Raw genomic sequence first — 26,806 nt, 5'->3', positions numbered from 1 at the left:
AGTGAACACCCATATATATGCACAACCTAGATTCTACAGTTAACATTTTACCAGACTTGCTTTATCACATGAAGACTACATTATATCATAAAATGAGACCATCCAGTCCCAGGCACTGAAAATTTTCTTTCTAGTAATCCAACAATGGTTTCTTTAAATACAAGAAATCATTAAACCTATAGGTTTTTTTTATTTGTTTGTTTTAAGTCTCTCTCTGTCGCCCAGGCTGGAGTGCAGGGGCGCCATCTCAGCTCACTGCAACCTCCACCTTCCGGGTTCATCCAGTTCTCCTACTCAGCCTCCTTCTAGCTGGGATTACAGGCATGTGTCACCATGCCCGGCTAATTTTTTTTTTTTTTTTTTTAAATTTTTAGTAGAGATGGTGTTTCACCATGCTGGCCAGGCTGGTCTCAAACTCCTGACCTCGTGATCCACCCACCTCGGCCTCACAAAGTGCTGAGATTACAGGCATGAGTCACTGCTCCCGGCCTAAACCTATGGGCTTTAATTCTAAACCTATGATAGCCTGGTTATTTAACTAGAGGGAACAACACTTACGTTACTCCTCCTTTAGCCATTGAGCCAGTGACAGAAGCCCTGAGTGATTGTTCTGGGGGACCCAGAAGTCACAAGAATGGAACAGTTTTGCTTCTGCCTGCCCCAATTCAGAAAGCTGAAATCTTCTTGGTTTATAAGATAGCTGTGACTTCTGTTGGGACCTGCTGAAACTTGTCACATGTGACAGTGTGTGCCAGATTCTTTGGAAGGTTGAATAAAATTTTGAGCCTCAGCTGGAGCTTACAGTGGCTGTTCTTATTGGATCCACAGAATAAAAAGGGCACAGAGCTGCTGCTTGGAGTGGATGCCCTGGGGCTTCACATCTATGACCCTGAGAACAGACTGACCCCCAAGATCTCCTTCCCGTGGAATGAAATCCGAAACATCTCGTACAGTGACAAGGAGGTAGGATATGTCTGTACTGCAGATGCCACTAGTGGCCCAGGGGTCCAGCAAAAGATCTTTCCCCATCTGCCCCGCTCGCTGGAGCCTCCCCAGCCAGGGCATCTCCTTGTTATTCATAGAATCCTTTAATTCCCAGGCTTTGAGGATGTGGTTGTTGATTTTCGAAGTATTTACAGAACAGTATTGGCATCAATAACCCCACTATGACTAATAGGAAGCTGGGAAGCTCAATTTGCCAGGGAGAAACCCCAAAGAATAGTAAACGAAAACAGTAACATTTTCTCATTACTTGGCTTTGTATTTCTGTCAATAAATTCTCTTTGTATTTTTTTTTTTCTTTTTTAGAGACAGGATTTCATTATGTATGCCCAGACTGGATTTGAATCCTGGGCTCAAGCAATCCTTCTACCTCATCCTCCTGAGTAGCTGCTATAGGTGCGCGCAACAGCACCTGGCTTAAATTCTCTTTGTATTTTAAGTGTGGTCTTTATTGAGCTTTCTTTCTGTGTCTGGTGCTTGATACATGTGGCAGAGAAATATATATATACACATATACACATATGGACATATATGTGTTTTGTGTGTGTCTCAGTAATGATATAAATATGTATATTAGGTTAATATGCTTACCAGAATTCCAAAATAATTAAGGTTGAATAACTTAGACAAATGCTCTTAGAATTCAAATATTTCCATATAGGGTGGTGACTTTTACCAAAAAGGTCCCATAATGTATAATCTTATGTTTATTCATCCATTCATTCATTCATTCACTCATCCATTCATTCATTCTTCATTCATTTTATTTTATTATTATTATTTTTTGAGACAGGCTCTCATTCTGTCACTGAGGCTGGAATGCAATGGCACACGATCAAAGCTCACTGCAGCCTGGACCTCCCTGGGCTCAGGTGATCCTCTCACCTCAGCCTCCCAGGTAGCTGAGACTACAGGCATGTGCCACCACACCTGGCTAATTTTTTGTAGAGACGGGGTTTTGCCACGTTGCCCAGGCTAGTCTTGAACTTCTGGGCTCGAGCAATCCTCCCACCTCCGCCTCCCAAAGTGCTGGAATTATAGGTGTGAGCCATTGTGCTCACCTATTCTGCATTAATTTTAAAGGAATCATTGAACATCTGCTTTGTGTTAGATTTCATGGGGGAAACAAAGATGTAGAAGATCCAGTCTTAGCCTTCAAGGAAGTCAAGTAACTATTCACCTGCTATCATAAATAAGTGCTGTGGAAGAGACATGATGTTGTCTTCCATATACAAGCACTTTCACCCTGACCCTCTGAATTTAATCTGTCTAAGAACACTGCTGTAAAGGCAGGGGCCGTGTTGTCATTATCTCTGTGTCACATCACGAAGCAGAGACACAGAAGGATCCAGTGACCTGTGTCTGAGTGAAGTAGCAGAGGGTAGGAGCTGGAGTTGCTGATGCCACAGCCCCTGCCTTTCAGGGAGGCCCAGAGGCTGAGCCCTGAGAGCACAGGGGCACCAGGGAGAGGGAGGCTCCACTCAGTGACCTCCTGGTACCTGCACAGCCAGGACACAGAGTAGAGAGTGAAGAACAGGAACAGCTTTTGTTGCTGCCTGCAGAGCCCCAAACCTGAGCGTATTTCCTATTTTCTCTTTCTTCATGACAACTCAAGGAAGGGAACACAGGCCCCTGGTTTCCAGTATGTGGTTGGGATCTACTCAACCATGCTTGATAAGACAGACTGAGCCCCTTAATTCAGAACATTCTGACTTTGAAGTTTTTGTAAGTATTTAGCCCAGGAGATAAGCAGATAGGTATTTCTTTTTTAAAATACTTAAACTGAAAGTTCCACATGACATACAGCTGTATGTGTGCCACCCTATGGTAGTTTTCCATCTCCCAATTTCATAAAGTCTGTATATTGCCCATCCACACATTTGTGCGCTAAAGACTCCCCAAACACCCGTTCTTCAAAGAAGCCAAGGATTGAAGTCTCCCGTAGTATGGCCTGACACAGTAAACTCTAATATGCCCTCTCTGGGGGCCAGGCGCCATCATGTTCCATCATGTCAGTAACTCATGCAGTAAGCAGAACCCAAGCTGATTTGACATAAAAGAAGTAGTCTTGGTAGTTAGGCATGACAGCCGTGCTGTCAAAACAGAAATGTTAGTTTATTTTAAGTGATCCGTTGATTCTTTGTGTACACCCTGGCGTGGTGCAGAGCCTGCAGTTTCCCCACTACTTGTGGTTTCCCACTGATAGCTCCAGGGTTTGACAGCAAAGCCAAAAATAAGCTCACAAAATTCATGAATAGCAGCCTACACAAGAGCAACACTGCTTCGAAGTTAACTTGGCCGAAAGCTAAACAAAGGATCATTTTCTGTCCTCAGTGTACTAACCCCTTCTTGGGCAATAGAACATGTGAAAGAAATATTATCTTCCCAAACATATTTATCTGCTTAGCAAGTGTTTCTTGGGAATGGATATCCATTTTGTAAGTGCATCTTGGAAATCTAGAATCTATTTGGTCTTATCGGGAGCGGTTGAGAACAGCAGCCATTTGTTCCTTGCAGGCTTTCCTGCTAGTGGTCTAACCCTAGGTTCTCCTACCAAGTCACCACCCTGTCCTTATCATTCATCTTTCTCTCCATTTTGATTTCAGAATCAAGGACTGTTTTCCCTTCTACTATAGTCCTTTTTTCCCCATTTGATTCTTTCTGTTAATAGCTTTTATAGAATTATTCCCATGTTCAGAAACCTGTGGTGAGCACAGGTATCCTGTCACATCAAACCTAAACACTTCTTTTTTTGTTGTTTGAAATAGAGGTCTACTCTATTGTCCAGTCTGGAGTGCAGTTGTGCAATTACAACTCACTGCAGCCTTGAACTCCTGACATCAAGCGATCCTCCCACCTCGGCCTTCCAAAGTGTTAGGATTACAGGTGTGAGCCACCATATCTGGCCACCTCTGACTTTTGTTCTCACTGCCAGCCCCTACGCCCACCTCTTCCTCCCTCCCAGGCTAAGCCTATTATATCATTTTAGTCACCAAAAAGCTAATACCACACACACACACACACACACACACACACACACACACACACAGCTCATTTCCCCATCTCTACCTTATTTCTGGTTTTGCTCTGTGCAGAATGCCCCTTCAGCCTGCCTTTTAGCTACCCTGTTGGATTCTTCTTCTAAGATCAGCTTCACTCTCTCTTGCTTCTGGTGGATCTACTCTGAACCTCCACACATTTGTGATTTGCACCACCCAATGAAGCACCAATATATGATGTGATTTCTTGAATAATTGGCTGTTGTTAGCCTAGTTCCAACTAGATGGTGAGCTTCATGAAGGCAGGCCCGTGCCCTAGACTATAGTAGCCCTCCAGTGTTGGCCTCAGGGGTGGGCCCATTAAGGATGCTTATTTTAGGTTGTCAAGAATCCCTTCCCACACTCATGCCTAAGACGGCCTAGAGAGCACACCTTTAGGGTCCTGAGCTTCCACAGCCCGAGACTTGGTGTTCCTAATTCCCCGAGGTTTAGTGCCTGGACACTGGGAAGCCAGGACAAGGCATAGCTTTATGCTGGTCTGTGGCCAGTGTGGTTGCTGCATTTGTGGAATTTCCAATTGGTGGTAACATTCCAGGCTGTTGGACTGAAACTGTGTTCTGCTTCATTCTTCCAGTTTACTATTAAACCACTGGATAAGAAAATTGATGTCTTCAAGTTTAACTCCTCAAAGCTTCGTGTTAATAAGCTGGTAAGTTGAGATCCTGGTTTTCATTACTGATAATGGTAGCTTTTCTGAGAATTGAATACTTTAAAGAATATCAGAGTGACATCTTGTGAAGTGTAGAATGGTATCTCACTTGGCACATACTTTCTCTTTAGCTTAGAGTTAAAACTAAATTATATCATGAGGAAGGTTTTTTTTTTTTTTTGAGACAGAGTCTCGCTCTGTCGCCCAGGCTGGAGTGCAGTGGCAGTGCCATCTCGGCTCACTGCAACCTCCGCCTCCCAGGTTCAAGAGATTCTCCTGCCTCAGCCTCCCGAGAGGATTACAGACATGAGACACCATGCCCAGCTAATTTTTGTATTTTCAGTAGAGACAGGGTTTCACCATATTGGTAAGGCTGGTGTTGAACTCCTGACCTCAGGTGACCCATCCAACCTTGGCCTCCCAAAGTGGTGGGATTACAGGCGTGAGCCATTGCGTCCAGTCATTTCTATACTGTTTTAACAGGCTGTTTTGAAAACTTTTGTATCTGCCTCCTGGTGTACATAGGCAATAGTTCCTTTGGAGTCTTGAGTATACTGGGCTAGGTGGGGTGGCTCATGCCTGTAATCTCAGCACTTGGGGAGGTCAAGGCGGGATAATTGTTTGAGGCCAGGAGTTTGAGACCAGCCTGGGCAGCATAGCAAGACCCTGTCCCCCCAAAAATGAAAATGAATAAAATTTAAAAAAAATAAAAAATAGGGCCAGGCACAGTGCCTCAATGCCTGTAATCCCAGCAGTTTGGGAGGCTGAGGCAGGTGGATCACCTGAGGTCGGGAGTTCGAGACCAACCTGATCAACATGGAGAAACCCTGTCTCTACTAAAAATATAAAATTAGTCGGGCGTGGTGGCACATGCCTATAAATCCCAGCTACTTAGGAGGCTGAGGCAGGAGAATCGCTCGAACCCAGGAGGTGGAGGTTGCAGTGAGCTGAGATCATGCCATTGCACTCCAGCTTGGGCAACAAGAGCAAAACTTCGTCTCAAAAAACATAAATACATAAAAATAAATAAAAAATAAATAAAAAATAGAATTTAGGAGTAGAGGTACAGGGCTCAGTATATGTTCAAATTTCAAAATTGTGACACATTGTTTTCTAAAGAAGGTGAATTGATTTTTACAGAGCCAACAGTAGTGGGTGAAATTTCTTTTTTGCTATCCTTAATACTTGTATTATCAGCCTTTAAAAATTTTTGCCAATCTTGTGCATCTAAAATGGTATCTCATCATATTAACTTTTTTTGTTTGAGATTTTGAAATAGGGTCTCATTCTGTTGCCCAGGCTGAAATGTAATGACACGATCATGGCTCACTGCAGCATGGACCTCCCCAGGCTCAGGTGATCCTTCCACCTCAGCCTCCCCAGTAGCTGGGACTACAGGCACACACCACGATGCCCAGCTAATTTTTTGTATTTTTCATAGAGACGAGGTTCCATGTTGTCCAGGCTTATCTTAAACTCCTAGGCTCAAGCAATCTGCTGGCCTCCACTTCCCAAAGTACTAGGATTACACTTCCCAAAGTGCTGGGCCACCATGTCTGGCCAAATTTTTTGATGTTTTTGTAGAGATGGCATCTCACTATGTCACCCAGGCTGGTCTTGAACTCCTGGGCTCAAGGATCCTCCCACCTTGGCCTCCGAAAGTGCTGGGATTACAGGTGTGAGCTACTGCACCTAACCTGTTTTCTTTATTGGCTATATCTTCCAGTTGGTGGCTCTTGTTTTTCTTTTTTTATGTCTTGACAATAAAAATGTTTAATTTTAATGTAGACAAATATATAAATTTTTTTCTTAATCACTTTTTGCGTCTTACTTGGCATCTTCTCTTATCCTGTGATCATTAAGATATTCTTCTATATTGTCTTCTGAAAGTTTCAAGGGTTTAATCTTTGCATTTAAGTCTTCAATCCTTCTGGAGTTGATTTTTGTGTAAGGTGTGAGGGAGGGATCCAACTTATTTTTTTCCACATGCACCCTGTTACCTTAGCCCAGCTTACTGAATGAGCTTTCCTATCCTCCCTGGTCTGCAGAACCACATCTTGATGTAGGAGAGTAAGGTGCACCTCCAGTGCGCTCTTCATTTGTGATTTTTACCTCCTGGCATATCTGAGGCACCTTCATTTTGCATGTTTCCACAGCTGAGAGCACTAGAGGCCGCTAGCAGGGCGTTAGTGTTTCACTCCATGCGTTCATCTTCACGTTTACTGCTACCTGCAAGAGCTCAAACTGCTATAGCACTAGTGAGCCGGCAGGCAGTGAAGTAAATTTGTGGATATTAACCTTTTTGTCTGCTTCTGTGGCCACAGATTCTCCAGCTATGTATCGGGAACCATGATCTATTTATGAGGAGGAGGAAAGCCGATTCTTTGGAAGTTCAGCAGATGAAAGCCCAGGCCAGGGAGGAGAAGGCTAGAAAGCAGGTGAGCATGACCTTGTTTTAACTGATGATGTCACTGTGTGATCAGTCCTGGCCTGGGAGGTGAGGAGTGGTTGTGGGCTCGCAGGAGTCTTTTGGCCATGGACATACCTGCTCTTGTTTTATCCCTGTTGGATCTTCATTTGCTGATGCCTACCTGGTGGGATGTCAGCTCTGGAAATGAGGAATAAACCCTAATAGCATATCTAAAAGAAATATCTCTAGTAATTTCTACACTTGGAGAAATTAAGTGTGATTAACACCGGTTTGGGACAAAATAGCCAAGAGTGCATGCATCTATCCGTCCAGCTAGCTAGCTAGCTTGCTTTTTTTGCCTGTCTGCCTCCTTGTGCAGCCTTCTCCTTTTCTAATTAGATGGTGATAGAATGCAGGGTGGCATTTCAGTGCTTGCCGCTGGAATGCTAATTTGACTCTGGCCGCAATTCCCCACTGCAGGTGAGACCTCATGGCATGTCACCTGCCCCAGGAGGTGGCAGGAGCACCTATCAGCAGACTGGATGATCTGCATCATTGTTTTCTACTCATAAACCTTCTCTACTCATGGAAATCCACACAACTAATTTGGGCCTTACTGCTGAGAATATCAGTTGTGTTTTTGGATGAACTACTAGATAGAGTAGCAGCGGCTGCAGTTGGCTGCCCTCAGGACTTGCAAGCTCAGAGGTGTAATAATTAGTCTGTGTGCACCTTTCTGATTTTGATACATTGGAGAGGCTGGCTTCCAGCCCTAGGATTTAGAGTGAAATGCCCAGTGTGCTTCCAGCTCTTCATCTCTTTGCTTTCTGAGGTGGCAGGCCACAGATGTGTTGTTTGGGATGCTTTGGGGGTGATGGGATGGATTTGTTGGACAAAGAAATCCTACTGAGCCAGCATGGGGTCATAGTGGCAGTTTCATGAAGAGCTCTTGGCAGTGGCTCATCCCTATAACTCCAGCACTTTGGGAGGCCAACGCAGGAGGATCACTTGCCTAGGAATTTGAGGCTGCAGTGAGCTATGATTGCACCACTACATTCCAGCCTGGGTGACCAAGCAAGACCCTGTTTCAAAACAGAAGCAAAACAAAATACCAAAATAAATAAATAAGAAGAAGGAGGAGAGCTCTCTTTGACCTTTTTCTTAGCAGAGCAAAGCTTAGAAGTAAGAAATCTGAAAGTGTCAAGGAATATGTAGCCTGTGGGCCCCGGCAGAGAATAGCAGGAACACTGCGATCGGCACTGCCTACAGCACAGCAGAGCCACAAAACTGGCATCTGGGCAACCACAGATAGGTGGACAGACACTGACCTTGGAGCCAGATCTGAAATTTTTTTTTTTTTTTTTTTTTTTGAGACGGAGTCTCGCTGTGTCGCCCAGGCTGGAGTGCAGTGGCCGGATCTCAGCTCACTGCAAGCTCCGCCGCCCAGGTTCCCGCCATTCTCCTGCCTCAGCCTCCCGAGGAGCTGGGACCACAGGCGCCGCCACCTCGCCCGGCTAGTTTTTTGTATTTTTTAGTAGAGACGGGGTTTCACCGTGTTAGCCAGGATGGTCTCGATCTCCTGACCTCGTGATCCGCCCGTCTCGGCCTCCCAAAGTGCTGGGATTACAGGCTTGAGCCACTGCGCCCGGCCCAGATCTGAAATTTAGAATGTGACTAAGTCAATGACTTACCTTCCAGACCTCAGTTTTCTCATCCATCAGGTGAAACTAATGATGTACCTTCTCCATCTCAGATGAAGGGATGTATATTACACCTTACAGTCTTTGTAAGCAGCAAACTGATTTTGTGAATAGGAGGTCCTTTATATTGGGGTGGAGGTCTCCGGGAAAGTACAGAGCCAAGAACTGAAGGAGATTACCTGACCTTTTTTTTTTTTTTTTTTAAATAAGAGACTGGGTCTTGTTCTGTCACCAAGACTGGAGTGCAGTAGTGCCATCATAGCTCACTGTAACCTCGAGCTCCTGGGCTTGAACAATCCTTCTGCCTCAGCCCCTCAAGTAGCTGGGACTACAAGTGCATGCTACCACACCTAGTTAATTTTTTTTTTTTTTTTTTAATTATTATACTTTAAGTTCTAGGGTACATGTGCATAACGTGCAGGTTTGTTACATATGTATACTTGTGCCATGTTGCTGTGCTGCACCCATCAACTCGTCATTTACATCAGGTATAACTCCCAATGCAATCCCTCCCCCCTCCCCCCTCCCCATGATAGGCCCCGGTGTGTGATGTCCCCCTTCCCGAGTCCAAGTGATCTCATTGTTCAGTTCCCACCTATGAGTGAGAACATACGGTGTTTGGTTTTCTGTTCTTGTGATAGTTTGCTAAGAATGATGGTTTCCAGCTGCATCCATGTCCCTACAAAGGACACAAACTCATCCTTTTTTATGGCTGCATAGTATTCCATGGTGTATATGTGCCACATTTTCTTAATCCAGTCTGTCACTGATGGACATTTGGGTTGATTCCAAGTCTTTGCTATTGTGAATAGTGCCGCAATGAACATACGTGTGCATGTGTCTTTATAGCAGCAAGATTTATAATCCTTTGGGTATATACCCAGTAATGGGATGGCTGGGTCATATGGTACATCTAGTTCTAGATCCTTGAGGAATCACCATACTGTTTTCCATAATGGTTGAACTAGTTTACAGTCCCACCAACAGTGTAAAAGTGTTCCTATTTCTCCACATCCTCTCCAGCATCTGTTGTTTCCTGACTTTTTAATGATTGCCATTCTAACTGGTGTGAGATGGTATCTCATTGTGGTTTTGATTTGCATTTCTCTGATGGCCAGTGATGATGAGCATTTTTTCATGTGTCTGTTGGCTGTATGAATGTCTTCTTTTGAGAACTGTCTGTTCATATCCTTTGCCCACTTTTTGATGGGGTTGTTTGTTTTTTTCTTGTAAATTTGTTTGAGTTCTTTGTAGGTTCTGGATATTAGCCCTTTGTCAGATGAGTAGATTGCAAAAATTTTCTCCCATTCTGTAGGTTGCCTGTTCACTCTGATGGTAGTTTCTTTTGCTGTGCAGAAGCTTTTTAGTTTAATTAGATCCCATTTGTCAATTTTGGCTTTTGCTGCCGTTGCTTTTGGTGTTTTAGACATGAAGTCTTTGCCCATGCCTATGTTCTGAATGGTACTACCTAGGTTTTCCTCTAGGGTTTTTATGGTATTAGGTCTAACATTTAAGTCTCTAATCCATCTTGAATTAATTTTCGTATAAGGAGTAAGGAAAGGATCCAGTTTCAGCTTTCTATTTGGTGCTCTACACGTTCAGAGAAACTTCTCTAGTAACCAACTATAGAAATGATCCCTGAAAGTATAGTCTTCACACCTAGTTAATTTTAATTGTTTTGTAGAGATCAGGTCTTTCTATGTTACCCAGGCTGATCTCAAACTCCTGGGCTCAAGCATTCCTCCCGCTTTGGCCCCCCAAAGTGCTAGGAAGACAGGCATGAGCTGCTGTGCCTGCCTGGCCTGACTGGGCTCTCTTCTCTTGTCTTGTCTTCTTTTCTCTTCTCTTCTCTTCTCTTCTCTCTTTCTTTAAGAATTATAGGGGGAAGTGGGGAGGGATAGCATTAGGAGATATACCTAATGTAAATGACGAGTTAATGGGTGCAGCACACCAACATGACACATGTATACATATGTAACAAACCTGCACATTGTGCACATGTACCCTAGAACTTAAAGCATAAAAAAAAAAAAAGATAGATATGTAGTAAGCCACCTTATGGAAATTGTAATATGATGGAAATTAGAGAACAAATTGGCCAAGCTTTTCACTGACTTGCAAGAAAATTGGAGAACAACTTTCACCGTTTTATTGCTTGTCTTTGCATTATCTTTTCAAGCTCCAATGTATGTATATGTGTGTATAATATGTGTGTGTGTGTGTGTGTGTGTGTGTATATATATATATATATATTTTTTTTTTTTTTTGGACTTAGGATTTAGAAAAAGCAGCAGTCTTAGAAACCTTGTATGACCAGAGTGTGGGATAAGATTGAAGCAAGAAGTAATTAAATGTGCTTTAAATTATTTAAGGCAGAAAATAATGCAGTGGCCACTTCTGGATTCTGCTTTCTGAACTCAGTTAGTACCCCAGGATCACAGAGGAATGGCACTGTCTTGTACTTGTTCCCCTTATTAAGCTCAGCATGTGGTCCAATTAATGCAGTGATCCAGAAGGCAAGGGAGGTAGTGGTGGCTTTGTACTGTTGCCTTAAGGACAGGGGGCTGTGTTCCCTGCCTGGCTCCCTCCTGTCATAGGCCTGGCTCAGGAGTTGTCTCTGCATGAGGCTGTGCAAGTCTGTGCTGTGGCTGTTGCAGCTCCCCCCTGTGAAATACAATGTGTGAACTATTGATGCATCACGTAGAATGATTCCATCTTCTCTGTGGGTCAGAGGCAAGAGTGGAGCTATTGTTGATGAAATCAGAGATGTGAGAGGGGTCAATGTGGATTAGAAATGGTGAGATGACTTGCCTGCCCAGATGAGAAAGCTGCATATTTCTGGGGCTCTATCTGAGGGAGGAGGTCCTGCATTGTGTCCCATCAGCCACAGGGCAGAGCCACCTGAGGTTTCCCAACAAAAAGCAGCATTGGCAAGGTAGCCATTTCAGTGCACCATGTATAAGAATGCCAGGCACGGTGGCTCATGCCTGTAAATCCAGCACTTTGGGAGGCCAAGGCGGGTGGATCACAAGGTCAGGAGTTCAAGACCAGCCTGGCCAATATGGTGAAACCTTGTTTCTACTAAAAAATACAAAAATTAGCCAGGCATGGTTGCAGGCGCCTACAGTCCCAGCTACTCGAGAGGCTGAGGCAGGAGAATTGATTGAACCTGGGAGGCAGAGGTTGCAGTGAGTCGAGGTCATGCCACTGCACTCCAACCTGGGCGACAGAGGAAGACTCTGTCTCAAAAAAAAAAAAAAAGAATGCCTCTTTCTATCCAGGTCGAGACTCGGTTTGGTTTTTCGTTTGTTCATTCACTACTAGAATTTTTTTCAAGTGGCTCAGCTTTCAACTCTGCAACTGGTTTAGAAGAATGGGGTGGGGAGCAATAAGAATGACCCTGGTTACCTAAAGGAAAGGGAAGGAAAAAGGTCCCAAAAGGGGAGACTCTGGAGATGGGGCATCTTTGGGCACCCTAGGTCTCGAGCCCTGTGATTCAGTGACTTTTTCTTCACCCCCCGCAGATGGAGCGGCAGCGCCTCGCTCGAGAGAAGCAGATGAGGGAGGAGGCTGAACGCACGAGGGATGAGTTGGAGAGGAGGCTGCTGCAGATGAAAGAAGAAGCAACAATGGCCAACGAAGCACTGGTGATTTCTGAGGGGCCGGGGTTCCAGGAGGCTACCTGGGGGCTTCCTTGGCTTTTCTGGAGCTCGGCCTCCTGAAGACCATGAGTTAGCAGCGTTTGCTTTGAAAGACTTAATTTCAGCTTTAAAAAATATCAGTGCCTTTTCTTTCCACCTGTGTTGGCAGAAGCAGATTTAGTTTGAGCTTATGTGCAGCCAAATTCCACTTTCACCACGAGGTTGCCTTTACAGCAGGGCTTCTCAGCCTGTGCACTACTGACATTTGGGGCTGACCATCCTTTGCTGTAGGCACTAGATCCCAGTAGCAGCACCTCACCCTCCATTTGTAACAATCCAAAACATCTTCAGACATTGCCGTATGTCTCTTTTTTTTTGAGAGACGGAGTCTTGCTCTGTTGCATAGGCTGGAGTGCACAGTGGCACGATCTTGGCTTACTGCAATCTTCGCCTCCCAGGTTCAAGCGATTCTCCTGCCTCAGTCTCCCGAGCGGCTGGGATTACAGTCACATGCCACCATGCCCAGCTAATTTTTGTATTTTTAGTAGAGACAAAGTTTCACCATGTTGGTCAGGCTGGTTTTGAATTCCTGACCTCGTGATCTGCCTGCCTCAACCTCCCAAAGTGCTATGATTATAGGTGTGAGCCACTGCGCCCAGCCATACTTTTTTTTTCTTCTGAGATGGAGTTTCGCTCTTGTTGCCCAAACTGGAGTGCAATGGCATGATCTCAGCTCACTGCAACCTCCACCTCCCGGGTTCAAGTGATTCTCCTGCCTCAGGCTCCTGAGTAGCTGGGATTACAGGCACCTGCCACCACACCCGGCTCATTTTTTGTATTTTTAGTAGAAATGGGTTTTCACCATGTTAGCCAGACTGGTCTTGAACTCCTGACCTCAGGTGATCCGTCCGCTTTGGCCTCCCAAAGTGCTGGGATTATAGGCGTGAGCCACCGTGCCCGGCCTGCCACATGTCTCTTGCAGGGGGCAAAAAGCTCCTCTGGTTCGAACCACTGATTTAAAGGGAAAGAGCAGAGTTTAAGTTGTTTTTCTCCACATGCAGCAGAAGCCTGGGCTGAAGTGGGTACTCAGAGAAGGTGCTCTTGTTACTCCCCATGGGTGCAGCCCAAAGGACCCTTCTGAAAAGCTGGGGAATGGGGCTTGTCATCTCTTGTCAGAGAGTCATGGAGGGCACTCAGCAGCAGGACCCCAGGAGTCCGAGACTCTGGTTTGTCGCATCTCAGTGTTCAAGGCAGATCTGGGCGGGAGAATAACATATGATCCGGCTTCAGCTAAGAGCACCGTGCCCTCCAGATGCGGTCTGAGGAGACAGCCGACCTTTTGGCTGAAAAGGCCCAGATCACTGAGGAGGAGGCAAAACTTCTGGCCCAGAAGGCCGCAGAGGCTGAGCAGGAAATGCAACGCATCAAGGCCACAGCCATTCGCACGGAGGAGGAGAAGCGCCTGATGGAGCAGAAGGTGCTGGAAGCCGAGGTGCTGGCACTGAAGATGGCTGAGGAGTCAGAGAGGAGGTGAGGGGGCACTGGGCACCAGACTGGTGAGGAGGCTGGCGAAGGGCCGCACACCAGCCTTCCCTGAGGCTGAGCTCTACAGCAGCTGTCCTCAAGCTGCTTCCCCATCTTCTGGGCGGGGGGAGGCTCCTCCTTGGCTGATGGTGACTGGTGCTTCATCCATTTTGGGGTTGGCGCTACTGGTTGGGCACAGGAACTCAGTTCTCCTGCTAGGTGGGCCCCTCTGTTGTGTCTCTTTGATAAGTCCCTGTCTCTCTGATGGCCGTATGTGCAGGAAGACCCCTGAGCATATCCACAGACCGCTTTCAGCTAAAGAGATGTGAGGAGGCTCTTTGTGCATAAAAAAACCAAAAACAAAACGTGGTTCTTTTCTGCTTTCATTCGGTGGGTCTGCAGGAGAACAGCAGCTGCTCACCTTTAAAGGGGAACTAGTGCCTGCATTCCCCAGCCTTCCTTGGCACATGGGGAAGGGGGGCTAGGATGGTCTCTGTGACTGGGACGTCCCACTCATGGCCAGGTTGAAGGATGTTCTGTACTTTTGTCTGTACTTTTGTCTGTACTTTTGAAAGACTATCATAGGCCTGTAGCCTTCAGATAAACACTGACACATTCCCTACAGCTTTTGGCTCTGTTGATTTGGAGCACTTGAATTTGGCTTTTAGCTACCAAGGTGCAGTCACTACAGTTTTCCTCACCACTCTTTGCATGTTGTTCTGGGAATATGGTTCCCTTTTGCCTGCCCTGCTTCAGGCCCCTTGCTGTATGCGGGTCACACTCGCTGTGCGTGGTGCAGGTCGGGCCAGGCCTCACATGCCGTGTCCACCCTGAGCCCCATAGGGTGACGATCTGCACCAGGGTGCGGGTGCCCTCAGTGACGGGGCTCATCTTCCTGCTGGAGAAAGTGGGCACAAGGCCCACCAGTGTTTTATCCAGAGGCTGTGAAGATGCAGTTCTCGTATATTCTGCCCTTTGTGATCCAATATAAGAACTTTGATCCTCTGGGCTCTTCCTTTGCCCAGCTCACTCTCACCCAAAAACAAAGCAGAGAAAGCTGCTGGTGCCCCTCCAGCTCCTCCGTCTCCTGGCTGTGGAAGGTCTGGTTTCTCTCAGTTTTCCTGCTCTTCCAGTTTAGATTTACCAGCTCAAATGCAAAATCTCAGGAATGTTGTCCTTGCTTTGTAAGTTCTGATTTCATGTAAATGTCCCTGTCTCACTGTCCTTTTTCACTTCTTCAGGTGCCATCCTCAGGGTTAGGCCAGGTCCCTCCTCTGCCGGGGTGGTGTGGGGTCTTTTCCCACCACCTGCCCTCTTCTGTGAAGCTGACATCTCATCCTTTCCTTGCAGGGCCAAAGAGGCAGATCAGCTGAAGCAGGACCTGCAGGAAGCACGCGAGGCAGAGCGAAGAGCCAAGCAGAAGCTCCTGGAGATTGCCACCAAGCCCACGTACCCGGTGAGCCTGGGGGGCCACCAGCTGGGGCCGCCTTAGTCCTGGTGGGTGATGTTCTCTTTCCTCCCAGCCCTTCAGTTCATCTGGCGGTGCCTTCAGGGTGACCATTCAAGCAAACACATGGCAGGATGAGAGATGCAGAGAGCCTGCAGTTAGGGACCGGGTAGAACATCCTGGTCTGCCATTTGGCTTTGGACTAGTTAGTTGTCTCTTTGGTTGCCTGGATAACAGGCAACAGGGCCTTTTCCAGCTCTGGAATGTTTTTCTTGTTCTAAGTAATATAGTCCCAAATCATCCTCAAGTGAATTTGCTCTCTTGCCTCTTAATGCTGAGCTGAATGTAATCTTCAACTATCAGTATATACCATATATCATAATTATAGTTCTGGGAAGGGATTGGCTGTACACCTCAGAGTGAATTACTGCCATGCAAGAACGAGCAGCCACTCTCAGTTTGGGGACACAGAGGCAGACTTCCATTAAATGGGGTCACAAAATGAATAGAAACCTCTTTCCCTCCTTTCTTCTGTGCATTCAGTTTGGCATTTTATTTATTTTTGTTTTTTTGCGTATTTGTTCAGTATCCACGTAGTGCCACACAGTTGGAAGTCTCTGTCCTGACAGGTGTTCTCAGGGTGCACAGGTGCCTAGAGGAGGAGGACACAGCCCAGCCTGGAGGGGCAGGAGAGGCTCAATATGGTGTCTACACTGATGCTTGAAGGGGGAGCAGGAAGTAGCCAGGTAGAGAAGAGAACATAGGGTATTTAGGGTGAGGGCACAGATGCACACACATGGCCCAGACTCACACACAGCACAGTCATCTACATGGCACATCCATACACACAGCACAGACACACACATGTACCCATACATATATATATTCATGCACATGGCACATACACATACACAGCACGGACACACACACGTACCCATACTTACATTCAAGCACATGGTACAGGCACATACATGACCCAGATGCACACAGGGCACCAGAGCCACAAGCTGCCCAGGGTTTGAGGTGGGGAAAACGTAAGCAGTTTGCTGTTGCTGTATATCCTGGTTCTCTGTTACTATGTAACAACCCACCCAAGCCAACTGTGTGGCCGAAACAACCCTTTATTATACCTCTGGTGGCTTGTTGGGTTGACTGGGCCAGACAGAGATCCTTGCTGGGGATCTCTCTGGTGGTCACAGTCAGATGGTAGCTGGGACTGGAGTCGTCTGAGCACTCAGCTGGGCTGAACACCTGAGATGTGTGTTTTGTTTTTATTTTTTATTTTGTTTATTATTATTATTATTTTTTGAGAGAGAGAGAGTTTTATTTACTCTGTCACCCAGGCTGGAATGCAGTGGCAGAATCTCGGCTCACTGCAACCTCCGCCTGGTAGGCTCAAGCGATCCTCCCGCCCCAGTCTCCTGAGTAGCTGGGACCACAGGCATGTGCCACCACGCCCAGCTAATTTTTTTTTTTTTTTTGGTAGGGACAGGGTTTTGCCATATTGCCCCAGCTGGTCTCAAACTTCAGAGCTTAAGTGATCTGCCTGCCTCAGCTTCCCAAAGTGCTGGGATTATAGGCATGAGCCACTGTGCCCAACCTCTATGTGTTGTTTTTAAAATATACACTGGAGCAAAGCTTATACACTGCTGTAACTGCTCTCTCCTCTTAGCAGTCAATCCTGGAGGAGATCATCCATATCAGCTTTTTAATCATGTTTTGTTGTGTGGATGGATTGCAGTTCATTTAACCAGTCCCTCACGGATGAGTATTTAGTCTGTTTTCTTTTGCAATTTTGAACAAAATGGCACTGAATATCCCTGAACACAAATCTTTATTCTATTGGTAGAATAAATTCTAATAATAGAACCGTGGGGTCAAATTTTCAATTTTGATACTCTTCAAAGAAGTTGTACCAGTTCATGCTCTCACTGATGGTGCAGCAACTAGTACTGGTTTTTGCTGGAAATTTTTATGAAGTATAACATACATGTAGAGAAGTGCCCAGATTACAACTGTACAGCTTGAAGAATTTTCACAAACTGAACATACCTATGTACCCAGCACCCAGATCAGAAAACAGGACATCCCTGGCACCCCAGGAGCTGTCTCTCAGCACCCTTGCAGACTCAGTCTGCCTCAGGCCTTGAGAATGTCTCAAATGAATGTTCCAAGCCTCTGCTCTTTCCCAGACAGTGTCCTAGACTCAGTACGGGATCCAAGGATGAAAAAGAGGCAGATTGTTTGCAGGAAACTTGCAAATAGTAGAAAGAAGATACAGCCAAAAAGAAATCTTTTACAGGGTGGAATTGCAGAAGAACCATTAGAGAACTGTAAACACAGCATTAAGGGACAGTAAAGAAAAGGGTTGCCGGCTGGCTGGGAGGGGCTAGAAAGGCTTTGGTGAGAGATCATGGTGTTTGAGAAGGGCCTTGAAAGAGCGATGGAGCATAGGGAGGAGAAATGGGATAGGCAGGGGTACAGAGATGGGAAGGCAGTAGTCCAGGGGTTAATAAACAATACTGACTGTGACTTAGTAGGGCAAATAGTAGGAGAAGCCAGGGAGCTAGATTGGGGCCCTCTTTAGATGACCCTTTGTTCTGGGATGAAAGTCAGAAACAAAAAACAAAAAAAACTACACCACCTCTGCTTCAAGACCTACTCCGGTTCCATTGTCCAATCCCAAGCCCCTTGGTGGGCAGGTGAAGCCCTTTGTGGTGGTGCCCATCTCCCACCCCACCTCTCCACACTGTATGGCAGACTCCTGGCACCCTCGCTGGGCAGTGCCCCCACCCATTGCCATACCTCCCACCTGGCAAACTTTCTCGTGGCACTGTCTTGGATCCCAGCAAAAGCAGCATCTCTTCTAGCCTCTGTTCGCTCCCTGGCTACAGTGTTTACCTTTTTTAACAGTGATGATCTGTGAACACATCTATTTCCTGAACAAAACTTTCAACTGCTCAAAGCCAAGGATGCTGTCTTGTTTTCTGCATCTCCAGCCCCTCTCACAGGGCCCGGGAGTTTCCTAAATGAAAAAGCGAGTGGGAGTTTGTGTTTGATTCAGCTGAGCGTGAAGAACGGTTAGAGATTTGAGGGGTGAGGGATGATTTTCCTGGATTTGTAGTCTTTGGTATTGTTCACCTGGCAGTGGCAAATGTGGAGGGACTGAAGTGGAGGGGCTCATAGTGGCATTGGGAGGTAGGACCTGAGTTGTGCCTATCGCCGCTGTGGCTGCTGGAGGATCAGTTGTCAACACAGTAGCGCCCCTCTGTTCTTGTATGACCCAAGCTCCTAATCCGAAATTTCTCATTAATAGCCCATGAACCCAATTCCAGCACCGTTGCCTCCTGACATACCAAGCTTCAACCTCATTGGTGACAGCCTGTCTTTCGACTTCAAGGATACTGACATGAAGCGACTTTCCATGGAGATAGAGAAAGAAAAGTATGTAGCCCCCTGTGCCCTGCTGTGGGCAGCCATGAACCAGAGTGAGTGATTGGGGCCTTGGGAAGCTGGGGCAGAGGTGAGGGGTTGCTGAAACAGCCTGTCGTTAGCTCCTACAAAGGTTTGCTCTGCTCTTACCTGCTGGAGGAAGAATTTCCTTAATTGGAAATTAAGGGACAACAGATCAGCATTCATTCTGAATGAATAAAAATAACACTTGACTAGTGACCTGGAGTTTATGATGGCTCTAAACCTCACCTAAAGTGTAGGCCTGGGTTGTTAGCATCTCTGAGTCAGTTCAACTGCTGTTATACTACTGGACTGTAGTCGCCTCCTAGTTGAGTTTTCCAGTGACTGGGATCTACGGTGGTTCCCTTGTCTAGAACAAAGAAAGATTAGAGAAGAGACTCAGGCTCAAGGCTAAGGAAAGCTGACAGCTGGTGGGGCCACTTTGCTGCAGTGGATGGCACTGGGCAGGGCCCCAGCATGGCCTGATCATGGCAGCTTTTGCTGAACTGCCCTCCATCTTCCCTTTATGGTGGGTAGAAGTGGATCAGAGATGGAAAGGAAAGGATCCCCACTGCAGAGGAAGTCTAAGCAAGGGCCCCTAGTTCCCAGAGCTAGTGGTAAGTTGGTTAACTGCCACTGCTTGCCGGAGGACAACCACAGCAGCTACCATGCATTGAGTGCCTGTGTGTCAGGGTTTTTGGCTTTTGTCTCATTTAATTCCTACTAACTGACAAACATCAAACTGACATCAAAGGTAGGTTTTCATGTTCCCATTTTATAAGGGAGAATTCAGATTTAGAGAGTTTAGTGAACTCCCCCAGCATCACACAGCTGATGCAGAGGAGCCCCTGGGTTGAAACCCCTCACCCATCTGACTCTGCAGCCCATGTGCTTTTACCAAGGGTAGTATCCTCAGGAAAAACCTTTGGGGAAAGTGTCTCCATGGAGTCCTGTATGGGCAACCACAATCCAGGCTGTTTTTCTTTGGGCTTTCACATTGAGGGTATAGCTAAGTAGCCAGTGAACCAGAGCCTCTAGCTGTCATATCTGCTGTCCATGTTCCTTTCACCATTATCCAGACATATATATTTATGTGGTTGGGATCGGGGATCAGGGTGAAGCTATTCTGCTATTTTATAGTTTGTATTTTGTTACTATCTTAGTTTGTTTTGGCTACTGTAACAAAATACCAGTGGCTAGGTAGCTTATAAACAACAGAAATTTATTTCTTGGCCAGGCACAGTGGCTCATGCCTATAATTCCAGCACTTTGGGAGTCCAAGGCAGGCAGATCGCTTGAGCCAGGAGTTCAAGACCAGCCTGGGCAACATGGCGAAACCCCATTTCTACTAAAAATACAAAAATTAGCTGGGTGTGGTGGCGCATGCCTGTGGTCCCAGCTACTCGGGAGGCTGAGGCAGGAGGATTGCTTGAGCCTGGAAGGCAGAGGTTGCAGTGAGCCCAGATCATACCACTGCACTCCAGCCCAGGCAACAGAGAGACACCCTGTCTCAAAAAAAATAAAATAAAATAAAATAAAATAAAATAAAAGGAAAGAAAGAAATTGATTTCTCACAGTTTGGGAGGCTGGAAAGGCCAAGATCAAGGCACGGGCAGAGGTGGAGTCTGGTGAGGGCATTCTTCCTGGTTCATAGTCAGCCCTTGTCGCTGTGTGCCCACCCAGTGGAAGGGATGAAGGGTCTCTCTGGAGTCTCTTTTATAAGGGCACTAATCCCATTCATGAGGCTCTACCCTCATGACTTCCCAAAGGCCCCATCTCCTGACGCCTGTGGTTTTTTTTTTTTTTTTGAGACAGAGTCTCGCTCTGTTGCCCAAGCTGGAGTGCAGTGGTGCGATCTCAGCACACTGTAACCTCTGCCTCCTGGGTTCAAGCGATTCTCCTGCCTCAGCCTCCTGAGTAGCTGGGATTACCGGCCCATGCTACCACGCCCAGCTAACTTTTGTATTTTTAGTAGAGACAGGGTTTCACCATATTGGTCAGGCTGGTCTCAAACTTCTGACCTCATGGTCCACCCACCTTGGCCTCCCAAAGTGCTGGGATTAACAGGCATGAGCCACCACGCCCAGCTGGCAATTAGGTTTCGACATATGAATTTTGAAGACACGAACATTCAGACCATAGCACTTCTTACCCTTGCACATATTGGCAGAGTCTCTGTACTAACCATGGCAATCCCTATGGAATGTTTTTGGTATTTGTATTGCACGGTTTTTCTGGCCATGCCTTGTAGTTGGACGCTTTGTGGGTCGTTTCCAGACTTTCACCATCATAGATGCTGTCACTCAGTGTGTCTGTTCTCAGGTGAGGGTAGGGATCTTTTCTTCCTTGCGTTGGGTGAGCTTCTGAGTGAGCTTCTGTCATCTTTAGATGAAGTCTCAGAACAAGTGGGACTGTGGATGTGGCCTATCAAAAGAGATCACGTGAAGCTGGGCGCTGTGGCTTGTGCCTGTAATCCCAGCACTTTGAGGCCAGGGGTTCAAAGCCAGCCTGGGGAGCATAGCGAGATCCTATCAAAAAAAATGAGTTTACTTGAATTACTGCTCCAAGAAGGGTTGAGACAAGGAGATTGTTCTGGGTTCCCAGGAAGCTTGTTTCATGTATTTTTTTTTTTTTTTGGTGCAGAACGAAAAGCTGTCTGTGACAGCTAGTATTTGTAGAGCCCCCTATGAGAATTTACCAAGGACTTTTCTACTCTTTCTTTTTCTTTTTCTTCTTCTTCTTTTTTTTTTTTTAATAGAGGCAGAATCTCGCTATGTTTCCCAAGCTGGTCTCCAACTCCTGGGCTCAAGCAATCCTCCTGCCTCAGCCACCCAAAGTACTGGGATTACAGGTGGAGCCACCATGCCTGGCCTCCACTTTTTTTTAATTTAATCCTGACCACAGCCCTGTGATCATTATCCCAATTTTAATGATGAGGAAACATTCATAGCACTTAAGTGACCAGCCTAAGCTCCACGGCCTGTGAGTGGCCAAGTAAAGATGTGAACCTCAGGCCTCAAACCCTAGATCCTGCACCAAGCAGCTTGTGGGCCACAGAGCACCTGAGCCGTGTCTCACTGTCGCCCAAGCCCTGATGCATGATACCCTCTTGCCGGCAGAGTGGAATACATGGAAAAGAGCAAGCATCTGCAGGAGCAGCTCAATGAACTCAAGACAGAAATCGAGGCCTTGAAACTGAAAGAGAGGGAGACGGCTCTGGATATTCTGCACAATGAGAACTCCGACAGGGGTGGCAGCAGCAAGCACAATACCATTAAAAAGGTACCCAGGGTCTCTTTCTTGTATTTTGCTGATCAGGACCATCATTAATGAAATATGAGGTTGGCATCTGGTTTTCTCAGTAGCCAAGTCACTAGACTGTTAGCATCTTTTGTATGTACTTAGTTGAGGAAATTTTTAAACTTATGCCAGGAAGGGAATGTAATCTGCCAGTGACTAGGAACCCATTGGCTGGATGGCAGTTGAGCTTGTGTTAAAAGCTCTGACATAATGAACCCCTGTTACACAGGGGTTTTGATTCATCATTTAGCAGTAAAGCATAAAGCCCTTTTAAGCCAAGGGGTGTTATGCCCAGGGAGCTGCCTTACTTTATGAGAAAGCAGAATGAAATGGAGGCTATTGAGAATGGACTTTCCCTCTAGTCTTGTTGTGTCTTTAAGTGGCAAGGACTATAACACCAAACTGAATTTTTAACTTTTTTCATACTTAAAAGGAAGTGTCTAGGAGAGAACCTCTTTGTTTTGAAAGAGAAGACTTTATTATGTTGCAAATGGTTTCATATCTTTCTCTATTGGTATTTTGAGCTTTCAGCATTGTTGAGTTTCAGAAGCTAAATTTCATACTAATTATCAGCCCAAGAGTATACCTCTTTCATTCGGGCCAAGCAGAAGGGTCCTCTCTTGCCAAATAATGCTCTGCTCTTAACTGATAGCCCAGGATCAGGTTAACACCTATAAAATAGGTGTTATTAAGATAAAACTGGGCTGGGCGTGGTGGCTCACGCCTGTAATCCCAGCACTTTGGGAGGCCGAGGCGGGTGGATCACGAGGTCAGGAGATCGAGACCATCCTGGCTAACACGGTGGAACTCCGCCTCTACTAAAAATACAAAAAAATTAGCCGGGCGTGATGGCGGGCGCCTGTAGTCCCAGCTACTCGGGAGGCTGAGGCAGGAGAATGGCGTGAACCTGGGAGGTGGAGCTTGCAGTGAGCCGAGATTGTGTGACTGCACTCCAGTCTGGGAGACACAGCGAGACTCTGTCTCAAAAAAAAGATAAAACTGTCCATTGACTTTAGGTGATACTGATGCAGTTAATTTTTTACTCTTTACCTCAGTCTTTAAAATGGGCTTCCAGTTTTATGGACTGTCTCTGTTTTTAGTGGTTAAGCTGTATCTGAAAACTCCAGGGGATCTGTTTCTACCTGCCATCGTTACTGGGTACAGCAGGCAGCCCTGACTTTTACCTCTCGATTCCAGTCAGAACTGGCACTGGGTAGAGAATTCCTTTTAATAGTGCAACCTAGAAGGAAAGGCATTTCCACATTCCACATTCTTCTTTTCTCTGGCTTCTGTAATTTACCAGGCTTCCCTTCCAAAACAAAATTATTAAATAGTAAAGAGAAGTTCAAGGGAGGCCTCAGCCATTAAGGAAAGAGGTAAAACAATGACTGAGCCAGTGAGCCAGTCAGCCCTTAAATGAACTGCCTTAGACACCCATCTCACCCCTTACCCCCAGCCTTGTCATCTGGGTCCCCGGAACAGTCTCACTATTTCCACTGCGGCTGCAATGAGCAGGGCCTTCAGCCACAGAAACCTGCAGTGTGAAAGCTGGAGAGACCCCGTTCCAAGCCATTAAAACAAGATCACTCGTCACGATTTCAGGCCTATCCAAGCATTTTGCAGATAGCACTTATGGCATTGTTGATATCACAGGGTATGTTTTTGTTTTTCTTCATTTTATTTTGCTGGTTTAGCCTCAAGCCCAAGGCAGAAGACCTATCTGCATTTGAGCCCTCAAAGTAGGTTGTTCCCAGGTACTCTCTCTGTGGTGATGGCACTGCCCTCTGTGATACTAACCCGTGCATGAGCTTGCCTGTCTCTGTCCTCAGGCCACACTGAGCCCTTACGAGGGCAGGTGGTGCCTGGGTACTGGCCGCAGCATGCTTTGAGTCTAAAAGCAGGCACCCGCCCTGTGGAGCCAGACCAGCCTCCAGGGCCCCAGAAGACTGCCTCGTTCCGAAGAGCATGTCATGGGGCTGTAGGACCGGCCGTTCTTCCCATCTCGTGTCATTGTTGGGCTGGGGAAGGTTATGGCTTCTTGTCCAGTCAGGTGTGTCTATAAGTCCTTTGTCTTGGTGGCATACTCCTAGCATGGAAATGGGGTCAATCTGGGCACTTTTGAGACTGGTGTCTGTAACTCGAGATCAAGACCTTTTACGCGGTGACAGCCTCTCAAGACCCATGGTCACTCCTGCCAGCTTCTGGTCGTGGGGCGAAGGGGTTGCCTGTGCTGGCTCATTTTCCTTTAGAGCTTTCCCTTTCTGTACATAGCCCTTTTCCTTTCAAATAAAGCAAACCAGAGCACAGGGGTCTGATTTGTGAGTCCACGGGGAGTGGACTGTCTGTTCGTCCGTGCTCAGCCGCCTCTGCTTCAGCTTCCACTCCACAGGCTGAGCAGAGATGTGGTCAGAGTGAACTCACATTGGAACAGTACAGTCATGGCACCCCGGAGAGGAGCGGTCACTGGTTGCTGAATGAATTAACTGAATGTTTGCTTCTTTTCTCCTGCAACAGTTCGTTATTCTTCCAGCATGCCTAGGCAGTAGAGAGAATGTATTTTGCCCAATAATAAAATGACATCCTGCCTCTACTTCTCACCTAATCCCCAGTAGTACCCATGCCAACAAGCTCCACACCACCCGACAGCAGCGTAGGATGTGTCCATTGGAGTCTTCCCCGCAGTTTCTGCTCATAGAGTAGAATAAGCTAATTGGAACCTTCCTACCAAAAAGAGGTCTGGCATAAGATAGATCCTACTTGTGGTCGTTATCCCATCAAGAGAGGGATGACAGCCTCAAGAGAGGTCAGCTGTTAAAGTCCCTGATAGATCTTATTAAAAGGTACACTTGAGCCATCAGTGGTTCCAAGAATCCATGACATGAACCCTGTTTTGTATGTGACACTTTCATTTAGCGGGCTCCTGTTTCTTCAGCTTTCATACCCATGTTGGCATTGATACCCTGATACAGAACAGTCCGTGCTCTGAGCAGGGCAGTTATGGCCAGCGTTGTCATGGGCAGGCCAGCTCACAGCACCCAGAGCAGCCAGGTGGACCCACCTTGGTTTACTGAACTTTTTGTAACCACGAGGGCAAGCAGAAAACCCCGCTGCATTTCACCCAGTGCTGCCAGGTGTTCCCTCCATGGGAAGGTGCTGCTCAGCCCGAATGTGATTTCCTCTTTCTTCCTTCTATAATGATGCAGAGTGCTGAAATTCTTCAGGGTCCTGATTCTGACTGTCATTTCACACTGAGCTTTTACTGCAGACAAAAGAAGTTTCATTTTTAGTTAAATTTGCACTGCTCCTAGAACATACATGGATGCATTTATTTATTCATTCATTTTAATGTCTTGATGTGAACTTGTTTTTAAAGCAGGCTGCCAGGCAGTTAATCAAACACTCGGGTTAATCAAGGGTTAATAAAAGCATGGACTTGATGTTTAATATGACAAGCGTTCTCTCAGCATCACTAGATTAAATAGCGCTGCACTACTAAATTTTGCTGCACATGAAGTTCAGTGCACGTTCCATTTTCTAGACTTTGGCAGTCCCTGTGGTCAGTGACCGGGACTGATGAGCAGCCACATGCCTGCACTAGGGTGGCTCTGGGGTGGTGCATGCTGCAGTCTGGCTGGCACAAGCCTAGCTGAAGAGAAGTGCTGCTTTAGGCTTGGATGTGGGAATACCTAGATGTCAAGGGCAGAACTCCATCTAGAATGCCTGGGGATGAGATGCAAAAGCTGGTAGTGAATGGAACAGTTTCCAGTGTCCAAAAGCTCACTAATCTGGGATCAAACCAGCCTGCATTGATGTTAGTTTTATTTTGTTTTGAGACACAATCTCCCTCTGTCGCTGGTACGTTCTTGGCTCACTGCAACCTCCACCTCCCAGGCTCAAGTGATCCTCCTGCCTCAGCCTCCCAAGTAGCTGAGACTACTAATTTTTGTATTTTTTGTAGAGATGGGGTTTCACCATGTTGCCCAGGCCGGTCTTGAACTCCTGAGCTCAACCGATCTGCCCAACTCTGCCTCCCAGAGTGCTGGGATTATAAAAGTGAGCCACCGTGCCTGGCCTCTTTTGTTTTTAATGAGGTTTTTTGTTTGTTTTGTTTTGTTGAGACAGGATCTCACTCTGTCACCCACATTGGTGACAGCCTCAACCTCCTGGGCTCAAGCGATCCTCCCACCTCAGCCTCCCAAGTAGCTGGGACTACAGGCATTTACCACTATGCTTGACTGATTTTTTAATTTTTATTTTTGTAAAGATGGGTTTCGCCATGTTGTCCAGGCTGGTCTCGAACTCCTAAGCTCAAGTGGATCTTCCCACCACAGCCTCCCAAAATGCTGGGATTACACACATGAGCCATCTTGCCCGGCCATTGTATTTGTCCTCGCTTTCAGTACTCTTCTGCCTCACTGAGAGGTCTCAGAGTCTGCTGTGTGATTTCAGCAGTACCCATGGGGGCTGTGTAACATTGAAGCTAATTCAAGGAGTTTGCCCTTAGGTTATGAAGGGTTACCACATTCCCTCAGGAATGCTGAGCGGCCATCCAGTCGGATTAACCGAGGTTCCTACTTCTCTGCCACTTCCTTTTTCTATAATTCTTTTTTTTTTTTTTTTT

The 26,806-nt window shown here is 46.4% G+C and overlaps 1 protein-coding gene and 1 pseudogene across 11 annotated transcripts in view; one reads left to right on the top strand and one right to left on the bottom strand.

The window, feature by feature from the left end:
* Positions 1 to 26,806, top strand: part of NF2 (neurofibromin 2) — a 100,783-nt gene that overhangs the window by 60,924 nt on the left and 13,053 nt on the right. For 5 of the 11 annotated variants that reach the window (XM_025399499.1, XM_025399498.1, XM_025399497.1 and 2 more), the window contains 9 exons: positions 829 to 963; positions 4,636 to 4,710; positions 7,035 to 7,148; positions 12,345 to 12,467; positions 13,774 to 13,991; positions 15,336 to 15,441; positions 18,749 to 18,876; positions 22,005 to 22,167; positions 23,880 to 23,924. The exons of 1 other annotated variant lie outside the window; for it this stretch is intronic. In XM_025399499.1, the coding sequence (XP_025255284.1) occupies positions 829 to 963; positions 4,636 to 4,710; positions 7,035 to 7,148; positions 12,345 to 12,467; positions 13,774 to 13,991; positions 15,336 to 15,441; positions 18,749 to 18,876; positions 22,005 to 22,167; positions 23,880 to 23,915 (1,098 nt within the window). In that variant the 3' untranslated portion in view covers positions 23,916 to 23,924. Of the gene's footprint in view, positions 1 to 828; positions 964 to 4,635; positions 4,711 to 7,034; positions 7,149 to 12,344; positions 12,468 to 13,773; positions 13,992 to 15,335; positions 15,442 to 18,748; positions 18,877 to 22,004; positions 22,168 to 23,879; positions 24,776 to 26,806 lie in introns of those variants that run through there. 5 more of the 11 variants (XM_025399495.1, XM_025399491.1, XM_025399500.1 and 2 more) reach the window with 4 other exon arrangements.
* On the bottom strand, positions 10,391 to 10,474 carry LOC112633928 (annotated as a pseudogene).

Source organism: Theropithecus gelada, chromosome 10, assembly GCF_003255815.1.
Source record: "Theropithecus gelada isolate Dixy chromosome 10, Tgel_1.0, whole genome shotgun sequence".
Lineage (NCBI taxonomy): Eukaryota > Metazoa > Chordata > Mammalia > Primates > Cercopithecidae > Theropithecus > Theropithecus gelada.
This window is presented reverse-complemented; position numbering and strand designations above follow the sequence as displayed.